The 10190-nt window shown below is 40.9% G+C and overlaps 1 protein-coding gene across 3 annotated transcripts; it reads left to right on the forward strand.

Annotated features, from left to right (window-relative positions):
• Positions 1 to 54: 54 nt before the first annotated feature.
• On the forward strand, positions 55 to 9465 carry haus5 (HAUS augmin-like complex, subunit 5). 3 transcript variants are annotated; one of them, XM_085150218.1, is made up of 21 exons: positions 55 to 648; positions 735 to 1658; positions 1746 to 1881; positions 1964 to 2026; positions 2223 to 2255; positions 2388 to 2412; positions 2529 to 2661; positions 3226 to 3385; positions 3475 to 3568; positions 3862 to 3953; positions 4037 to 4091; positions 4194 to 4321; positions 4413 to 4494; positions 5375 to 5529; positions 5767 to 5929; positions 6081 to 6161; positions 6294 to 6439; positions 6592 to 6688; positions 7864 to 8002; positions 8170 to 8302; positions 9191 to 9465. In XM_085150218.1, exons 3-21 carry the CDS (start codon positions 1784 to 1786, stop codon positions 9291 to 9293), a joined length of 1980 nt encoding a protein of 659 aa, XP_085006344.1. In that variant the 5' UTR covers positions 55 to 648; positions 735 to 1658; positions 1746 to 1783; the 3' UTR covers positions 9294 to 9465. The 3 variants fall into 3 exon arrangements, with proteins under 3 accessions (XP_085006344.1, XP_085006345.1, XP_085006346.1); XM_085150219.1 differs by having other exon boundaries at positions 55 to 1662; positions 1752 to 1881; XM_085150220.1 differs by having other exon boundaries at positions 55 to 1658; positions 1752 to 1881.
• The last annotated feature ends 725 nt before the right edge of the window (positions 9466 to 10190 follow it).

The following is a 10190-nucleotide window of genomic DNA, read 5'->3' on the forward strand; positions in this document are numbered from 1 at the left end:
TGCTAAAGACATGAAGTATAATCAGAGGCTTATTGTGAGTTTTCTTTTCACAAAGGGAATGACAGCAACACTTAGTTTTATTTTTTAAAATTGTGTGAAAAATTCTTTTGCACCTGCTGTGAGTTTATTATTTTTATTATATGCTTAAAAATGTAAAAGTGGGTTTTTTCTTTTTTTTTCTTTTTTGTCAGTATACAAAACTAGAAATCACAAGCCTTAAGAATATTGATATCATCTGAAATGTGTTTTGTTTACCTCAGATTTAATTTATTTAACACACTTATTATACAACAGACATTCAGAGACTTATTTTTACACCATTGTTCACAGGATGGAGGTTTGGAGTGATTTAATGACATATTATACTATGAATAAAAAAACAAGCACCATGATTATTGTGACCTTTGGACTGTGGTTGAGAGGAGGTGACTGAGTACAAAAAGTCTAATGCTGTGCATTTAGACGTCTACTGAATTGCTGATTATTTGCAGTAAAACAAATAAAAGATACTCAGGAGCCACTTTCTGACTTTGTGTATATTTATTTATTACAGCGTGGATGGAAAACCCGCCAGTGCATTCAGAATTGTTATAATTTATTTGCAGCATAAATTGAACAAACTACTGGAAACATTCCTCAGAGATTCTGGTAAACTTGTTGCAGTGTTTAAGAAAAAACAACCAAACAGTTTTAGATCATTCGAGTTTTGTGATGTGGTGCGTTATCCTCCCCAGATGCAACCATCAGAAGATGAGTACACCGTGGTCATAAGGAAATATGGTCAGCAGCAGAACTCGGGTAGGCTGTCGCATTTAAGTGATGCACAGCTGATACTTCTGGGCACGGTGTGCCGAGATGATATTCCTCACACAATCACACCACCATCAAGCAGCCTGAACCACTCGCACAGGGCAGGGCGATGCCATGCTTTCATGTTGTTTGCACCAAACTCTGACTTTACTGTGTGAATGTGAAAGCAAAAATTGAGCCTGATCAGACCGGACAAAGTTTTACCGAGCTTTTGTTGTTCACGTTTGATGAGCCAGTATGAATTAAAGCCTCAATTTCCTGTTCCTGGCTGATAGGCACAAAGTGTGGTCTTCTGCATCCCTTGGCTGAAACGAGTTGTATTCCCTTGACCTCTGACATCAACACAGCAAATTCAAAGTCACTTAAATCACCTTTCGCCTTCATTCTGATGCTTGGTTTGAACTTCAGCAGGTTGTCATGAGCATGTATGTATACCAAATGTCCCTGATTAGATGTCATGTGAGTAGCAGATTAGATTTTGGGGTTGAACAGTGCAATAAATAACATGACAAACAACATCTTTTAAATTATCTCCACGTTAAAAAAAAAAAAAAAGAATATTGGCTTCTGGATCATTACATGATTTTCATTATGTGAGATGTTTGTGTAAAATCAAAGCTAAGGCACAGTCTGTGCTGATGACAGCAAATGGCTGTAGTTGTAATTGCTCTCCAATCCAGCAGGTGGCGGTACTTCTCCTTTTCCTCTTCCTCTGTGGTCGTTGATCGGAAATGCTGTTGACAGGCGGGAACTTGAAAGTTTGAGTAGGTTTAGGTTTGACAATATTCCCGTTTTAGCGCCGTAAACTGTTTTTATTGAATTAAAGAGGCATCTTTCGTGGGAGCACGGTAAGTTGGAGGGACATTGTGAATTACGTGCACTCATTAAGCTAACTACGCTGGCTGATGCTAATAGTCTCCTGTTGTTGTTTCTAGCTTTAGCTTTAGCTCGTTACCAGCTGTTATCTGTCAGGATGGCAGACCGAAATCTTGTTCAGGACTTGAAACGTTGGGCGACAGAGGAGTTTGGGCTGTCCCCGGACAGGCTGCCTAATGACAGCTATTTTAAAACGTAGGTATCTACACTTATATGAACTGTCATCAATGTTATTACCTAACTTTTTAGCCTTGAACTAATGTTGATTGTTTTCCAGACTCTGTGTTGGGACGGGGAAGTCGATATGGAAATATGTCACCCAGCATGTTTTCCAGCAAAGGTGAGACTTTGTTCTCGCTTGCTTTTTGTTCTGTTTTTAAACCTTTTGATCACTAAATTATAACGAGAGCACGGCTCATTTCCTGTCCTCAAACATTTACTCAGGACTCTGGTTCATTACAAAAGAAAAAACATTTGTATGAATGGCCTGTTTTCTAAAATAAACTGCAATCTCTGACTGATTTCTGTCTTTTTAGGAATGTGAGGATCATGCGTGGCAATCTTCAGTGGTATCCTTTTTGGTCTTGACTTGATTTGCAAAGCTTCCAGCTTCTTTCCAACAGACTTTAAATTTCTCCAGGAACTGAATGTTACCTTTCTTTGTTATTTATTTGCTCTGTTATCCTTGACATTGTTATTAGGTATAAATCGCTTCAAGACAAAGAGGTAGGCTGCAACTTATTTCTTTTCCCCGGCAGTTATAATTTAGTTTAATTGTTAGTGATTGCACTTCACAAAGTGGAGATTCTGTAAAAGCTATGTTTGTGTTTACTGGTGTGCAGTCTTGTCAGGCTGAGGGCCAGAGTGAGGCTGCAAGGCGTAAAGATCTCCAGAAGAAGATAGAGCAGCTGAAAGAAGAGATTAGTCACCTGGACTCTCAGATGAGTGTTACAGAGGAGCAGATGGCCACACAAGGTTAGTCCATCATATACACTGTGGGCTGGACTTCCAGCCATTCCGCCCTAATTTTCCTCCAGTCAGGGTTGTGAGGGGACTGGAGCCTGTCCTGCTGAGTGAGACGCAGTGCACATTGGACACTAACACAAAGAGACAGCAACCGATCATTCTCACATTCACACCTTTGCTCAATTCATCACATCAGTTGATGTGTTGTCACTACTTTGATTAGATGCAAACATGTCTGATGTTGTGTATGTTTGTTTCAAAAGGTACTGAGTTACACCTTGTGATTGTTTTCTTATATAAAGATAAAATAATTAAAGTTAAAATGAGAGAAGTTCTGAAAAAATATCTTTTTCACACATTTCACACGGTGACAGGTTCAGCTCAAATATATTAGTTATACCACAAAGGACTGAAAAGGTTGAATCGGTGATATCAGTTTTCTCAACTTATTTACATGGCTGTGAAAAGAGCTTTCTTCTTTAACTTTTGTCGAGGGTGAACGGCAGAAATGGTTTTTCTCTACTATTTTGCCGTTTGTGTTTAATAGCTGCATTTTCTGCTGTGATTACACAGAGAGCGCTATCAGTCGAACCTGGGCTCAGGTGGAAGACGGCCAACGCAGAGAGCTGCTGCTTCAGGCTTTCAGGCAACGCTGCATCTCGAGCCGCAAGGATCTTTCTGATGATGTGCAACAGATCAGTGTGCACTGCCAGGCTCTGGAACAGATGGCCAGGTAAGACAAAACATTTACTAATACATTTTAAGTGAAAACGAGCCGCGATGCCTTTTACACGTTTTTCTTTTTGTGTGTGTTTATTGCAGAAAAGCAGAAATTGAAGTGCTGTTTGATAAATCTTCTTGCAACAGAGACAATGACAGCCTCAATGTCAAAGTGGCAACAGAGGCACAAGTTCTGGTAAAACATGCCTGAATCTGTATTTTACTCAAGTTTAAAATCTAGAATGTTTATCAGACAGAAATAGCAAATATAGCTGCTTTGGAGGGACTCTGTGTGTTTTCTATCATTCAGACTTGGGGCCAATTTATAGTTACCAGTTAACCCAACATTACTTCACCTAACCTTACCTAATGTATGCTGGGAGAAATGTTAACATTCGCACAAATCTGGAATCAGTTGCTTCCCGAGGCAACTGTAGCATCAGCTGTTTATTTATGAAATCATCCATTACTTTTGTTTTCTTTCTTTAGCGCGATGTGAGAGAGCTGTGTGACGACAGGGTCCACTTCTATCAGTCTTTACAAGAGTGCGAATCGAAAACACAGCACTCTGCAGCCACACAGTAAGGACCGCAGACTGTACTCGAGTTAAGTTATTCAGCTTTTAAAATGTATCTAGTTTCCTGTTTGTTTGTTTTCCCTGTAGTATGACCCGTGAGCAGAGGGCTGCTGTATTCCAGTACTGGCTGAGTGCTGTTGAGGTTGGTGTGTTTGTGTCTGATTTTACAAAATATTTTTGTATTTGTGTTTTTGTCTTTAATTTTGACTTTGCATTAACACGCTGTTGCTTGTTGTGTCACCAGAACGTGTTGGGTGCTTACCCTCCAAACCACGTTCTATCAGCGCTGCAGTATTTGGCTTCAAGAGAGCAGAAGGTGTTGGAGGAGAAACTGTCGTCTCTGGACGTGACACGGGATGTAACAGCTCTGCAGTAAGGCAGTGATCGGGATCTCTCATTTCACGTTATGCTTCCAGATTGTAATGCATTTTAAAAATGTATTTATTTATTTTTTGACATGCAGGTTCCGCTATGAAAGCGATCACCTTCTGGATATGTCAGCAGAAGAGGAAAATGAGTTACCACCAGTTAGAACCCTCTTAGAGGTGCGGTCACATTGCAGTATACCAGGGGTGGGCAACTCCAGGCCTCGAGTGCCGGTGCCCTGCAGGTTTTAGATCTCACCCTGGGTTAACACACCTGAATCAAATGATTAGTTCATTACCAGGCCTCTGGAGAACTTCAAGACATGCCGAGGAGTCATTTATCCCTTTAAATCAGCTGTGATGGATCATGGACACATCTAAAACCTGCAGGACACCGGCACTCGAGGCCTGGAGTTGCCCACCCCTGCAGTATACCAATAGTAACGCAGACCATGTTCATACCATCATGATGAAAAATAGCACACACCCTGTTAATTAACAGTTTACATATCAGGACATAATAAAGATAATCTGGTCTTAAAATGAGGTAAATACAAACAATAGCACATGTCATATTAAACCATATCATTGTTGATTTAACAAACGAATCCAAAATGCAGAAACGCCGTCAAAGGTTAAACACACCATATGATTCAGTAGCTTGTAGAACGAGCTTTAACAACAATAACTTGAAGTAGCTGTTTTGTATTTTTGATCTTGTGGTGAATTAGTGGGATGTCCACTCCTGTGAAGGGTATCATGAATAATCGTTCTCACTGTAGGATAATTGACTTTAAATTGTTTGGGAAGGGACGTATAAACCCTCATGGGTGGCACATAGCTGAACCGCAAAGTGCCAAAAGTTCTGCTTCTATAGTGGTGCTCACATTTGCTGATGATCAGTTAATGAAATAAACAGAAGCAGTAAGAGTGGACTTATGTTTTCATACATTTTTCACACATTATGTCCTGATACATAAAATCTTGATCGAACCATGATCATCTTTCTTTTTCCTGGAATCTGCGATTGGTAAGTTTATGCATGTGATTGTTGCTGCAGGCTGCTTGGGAAGAAGTGGAGCAGAGCTTGGTGGAACTGGCCCAGACTCGCTCCAGAGTCCAGCAGCTCAAAAACCAGCTGCAAACCCGTAAGAAGGACGCTGAGCTCGAGGTGTCCAGTATTAGAGATGAGCTCCAGGATGATTCCTTGGCACTGTGAGTTCATTCCAATTCACTCTCTGCCTTTGCCATACATTTGTTTTTTTGCAGTACAAACAGCCACTGTTATTGTTGTTTTTATCTGAACGATACAGTGTTTTTAAACTTTGCATTTACATCCTGTTTGAAAACAGCTATGTGAGTTCATTTTAATTAGTGGTAATATCTTTAGAGGCAATAATTTTGTCTCGTCTTCTACATGCTTTTTATTTTCCTTGCGCTCTGAACTGTTAGATCGGCTCTCGAGGTGGAACTGCAGTGTGTGATGCAGGCAGCCGCCAGGGATCATATCAGAGACCGCTGCCTCCAACTGGACCAACATGCCCAAAGTCGACAGGAGGCGCTAAGAAGCCTTCGCAGCCAGTGGCAGAGCATACTGGACTTCAGACAACTAGTGGTGAGAGTGGACAGACAATATTTTTGGATAAATATTTTTTACATGCATATATATATTGTCGATCTGTGGTCTAGATGGTTGCTAGGTGTGAGGAGACTGACTTTTTGTCACATCTTAAAAATAATCATGTTCTGCTTTCTTGTTTTTATAGCTTCTCAGACAAGAGCAGATCAGAGGTCTGATTAAGGGGAACTCGACAGCCAAGACGCAGCTGATTCATCTTCACAGAGAGGTCAGGATCAATGACGGTGAAATATGTTTGATGAGAGGCTTCAGTCTGGGGTGAAAAACGAGAGTGACTAAAATTTAATTCTTGTTTTTTTTGTAGCACTCTGAGGATTTTACTCTTTGTGTTTTGTCTCAGTTAGAGGAATTCATCCAGGCAAAACTAGTGCCACAGTTTGAAGATGTGACCTCTGCAGCCAACAGTCTAAGGAACGCTGTGTCTAAGGAGGCCAGACAGATAGGAACAGTTTCACTTCTTTCACTGGACCGCAGAACCATCGAAGGGTATGAGCATGTTGCCTGGTATCCCTATATTTGCCTCGTTGGTGGTACATCTGTGGCCCAGCTGCAGTGAATCAAAACAAAAACATATTTAATTGTTGTCCTTGTCCAGCGGTGACATTCGCTGACCAGAAATATAATTCTGTTTTGTTTAGTATGCAACGAATTCCTGCATCGTGGTTGTCCATCCATCGCTTGCAGTCCCCGACCTTCAGCAGCGTGTGTCAGAGTCTGGCGTTCCCTCTGTACAAGGTGACTTTTGGCATATAACATGTAAAGTATTGCAGTTTTACTGTTTTCTTTGATTCGGCTCGCTCTCACGCTCATGTTTTGCTACGGTTGCAATCAGTTTGTGATGATATGGTGATTAATTTGTGAAAATTGCAAATCTGTGTCCCTCCCTTACCATCTAAATACCACAGAAATTCATTTAATTACTTGCATTAAGAGCCCAGCCAGAAACTCGTAGGTTTAAAACAAATTCTTTCACAAATTGCGACGTAGTTACTGCAGGTCAGCTGTTTATTGCAAATCGACAGGCAGCTGGAGTCCTCTCTTACAAATGAAGATTCAAGATTCTTTATTTGTCATGTGCATGGTTATACAGGTATAACACGCAGTGAAATTTGACCTGATCTGAACGCTCTGCAGACGAGCTCTTCTGTTCAGCTGACTCCGAATGATTGCGTCGTTCAGGCAGACTGTCCGTGTTCGTAAATTAGACACCGATTATTTGCAGGCGCCTTGTGATTGAAGGTGGTTGCCAGAGTTTGGGAGTGTTGCACGCTCAAACTCAGGGCGTCCAGTTGGAGTTGGTTGCTGAACGCTAAAAAAATTCAATGCAGTCACCGGGCAACCACTTCATTCTTCCTTCCTTCCTTCCTTTGCTGAAAGGAGGTTGCTATGATGATCTTACTTTAGTGTGACTGAGTCATTTGCTTCAGTAGAAGTAGATGTCAGTCAGTGGAGCATTGTTCTGAACTGGTGACATCATGATTTTTGTGTTGTATTATTTTAAAATATTCAAATTGTAATTTCAATCACTAAAACAAACAGTTTATTCAGTCGTGCTGCCTGGGTAATGGCCTCCAAAGAAATCTTCTAAAGGGACTTTGTGACCGTCTCACTATCCTAACATCACTTATGTTTTCCTGTGGATCTTTCTCAAATCATTTTCTACAAAATCAGTGTTTGCAGCCAATTCTTAAAAGTGCCCTAAGTGATAGTAATGGACGGTCATTGATCGATGCTGAACTCTCACAACCAGGGATGATGTAAAATTGCATCTTTGAAAGTCAGAGCAGAAGGAAAATCGAGTTACAGGTACCAAAGCTGCTGGGAGGTTTCCTTTTTCACTGTTTTATTTTTCCTCATATTTCATACTAGTAACTTTTTTGACTTTCTCTGACTTTCACACCCGACTTCAGGCTCCGGAGGAGTTGTGTTCCCGATCTCGCTCACAACAGCTTGAGCTGCGTTTTCTTCGTCAGTTACTTCAGCTTCACTCTGCCACTCTGCAGAAGATAAAGAAGGAAGCGGATCAGCTGGAGGCATCTGATCAAAAAGGTAACCAGGAGAACTTATCGGGAGATAAGCGATTTAAAGCATTTGCTTTAAACACAAATGAGGGCAGTGTTTGGTGTACACGTACTTAATATGTTGAGAAATTTCCTCAAAAAATAAAATGCTCAGTGGATTTTTAGTAACATGCTGCTGTCTGTCTGCGCTCTTAGCTCTCCTGTCCAGAGTCATGGAGGAGGACCAAAAGCTTCTTAAGTCTTTGGTACCAAAAGTCAGAGGGCTCACTCACCGCTGTGCACAGGGCCTTTCTTATGGGGATCAAGTCAAAGCCGCCATCTCTTATTGGTGAGACGCATCTTTAAACCGATAACTTGTTATCATTATTATTTTAATTGCTGCTTAATCGAGATTTCTCCGTTCTAATCTGGGTGTATTTTTACAAATCGAGATCTGGGAATTGCCTAGAGTGACACGGTTACCTGAACAACATCTGCAAGTGAATGGACGAGTTATCACTAAAAGAGCATGTTTTAAACACTCATTAGAACTACTTCCTGGTTTAACCTTTAGACAATACTAAGATTATTCGTGCACACTTTTGTATGTGTTTTTCTTTCCAAATTTAAGCGATTTAAGCAGTTTTAATGATCTTTCATTGATTGTCTGACTAGGCTTTTGTTGCTGGAGTCCATTATGGAGAGATAAATGTACTTGCCATTTTTAACTGGTCTCTGTAATGCAATGGATAAATTACACCTGGTCAGTGATTCTGATTATTATTGACTGACTAACATCATTATTCCAGAGTGAATATACAGTCTTGGACTAAAGCTTTTTTTTTTTTTTTTTAAACTTGTGATCTTCTAGATTTTCTTTTTTTTAAATGTAGAAGCTTAATCCAGGTACGGAAACTGGCTGATAGTGGTTTAATTAATCTAATTATAGTTTTGCAGCTCAAACTATTTAAAAAAGACCAGCTTTCTTAATTCTTTGGTAGTAAACGAAGTCTTAAACCTTACTGTTAACGTGCCTATCTACAGACAGGTGATTACACCATTTCTAAATGACTTCATGGCTTGAATTAAAAAAACAAAATAAAACATTCATGCCAGCACATCTATCTGAGGCCAATATCTAACTGAATTTATTGGCTCTAATTATTTCCATTCATGCCCTTGCTCAGTAGTGCAGCGTCTCATTCTCTAGTTAACTTCCCTGTTTTGTGTGTTGTAGGTGGGAAAGGTCAGCCCAGCATGTCCTTCCCGAGGTCAGTAAAGGAGGACTGACTTTTCAGCAGTGGTTACAAAGGTGGAAACTAGCAGCCAAGTCCCCATAAATTAACACTGTGATGGATTCCTGTCAGCACCTTTCAGTGGTAGAATGAACACCGTGTTGTAGATATTTAATGCACAAATTGTGTTTGTTTGTTTTTTCTCTCATTTGTCATCATTACTCCTAATGTCTTACCATGTGTAAATCAGTCACTAATAAACCCTTTCGAAGCAAAATAGTTGTTCCTTTCTTCTTTGCTTCCTCATATCCATTGAAGTTGTTTGAAACAGCCTCTGGCTCCTGCATTGGAAAACCAAGCTGAATCCATTGTGAATGCCCTCTGAATGAGCCGTAGGTGTCTATCAATAGCCCTGTATCGATCTTTCTCACAGTCGGCATTCGGTCCACCGTCGAGCTCCGTGGGCACCGTTGTGGAGTGTGCAGCCATCCTTTGCATGGAGTAGCGCTGCTCCTTTGTAGCAGTGAAGGGGGAGTGGAGCAATCTGATTCTTGTGAACTCAGCTCCTCCCATCGCTGCGACTGCGCAGTTCAATTTTTCACTTTTTTTTTCACTCCTACTCTGGCTTCCGGACGCCAAGACAGAGCGCTGCCGCCGAATTTAAAGAGACAGGCTTTAGTTTTTTTTAAATACGAAAAACGGTAACCATTGTCTCTGGGCTTATTTTCCGATACTTCTTGCCTGGGCTCGTTTAATTCGATGGTGATGTTTCATCAAAGTCACCGAGAGTAGCAGGTTGTCTGTCATCAACCTTCATTCTGCTGGATTTCCCGTCCTTTTTTTTTTTTTTGCCTCTGTACCTAGACTGTCCAGCTAGGCAGAGTAGGGTTGCTTGCTGGCAGGCTGGCTTCCCGACCGAGAGCAAGGTTTGTCGGCTAGCCAACAACTGGAGGTAACGCCGAAGCTTCCCTCTTAAGTTGTGGTAGCGGCTCTCGAGCCTCC

Source organism: Neolamprologus multifasciatus, chromosome 23 (genome assembly GCF_963576455.1).
Source record: "Neolamprologus multifasciatus chromosome 23, fNeoMul1.2, whole genome shotgun sequence".
Lineage (NCBI taxonomy): Eukaryota > Metazoa > Chordata > Actinopteri > Cichliformes > Cichlidae > Neolamprologus > Neolamprologus multifasciatus.

Excerpts from the sequence above, each read along its gene's own strand:
- haus5 (XM_085150219.1), top strand. The coding sequence starts at position 1,784 with ATGGCAGACCGAAATCTTGTTCAGGACTTGAAACGTTGGGCGACAGAG. Across the intron at positions 2,413-2,528 it reads AATCGCTTCAAGACAAAGAG|TCTTGTCAGGCTGAGGGCCA; the intron begins GTAGGCTGCAAC and ends ACTGGTGTGCAG. Across the intron at positions 3,569-3,861 it reads CAACAGAGGCACAAGTTCTG|CGCGATGTGAGAGAGCTGTG; the intron begins GTAAAACATGCC and ends TTCTTTCTTTAG.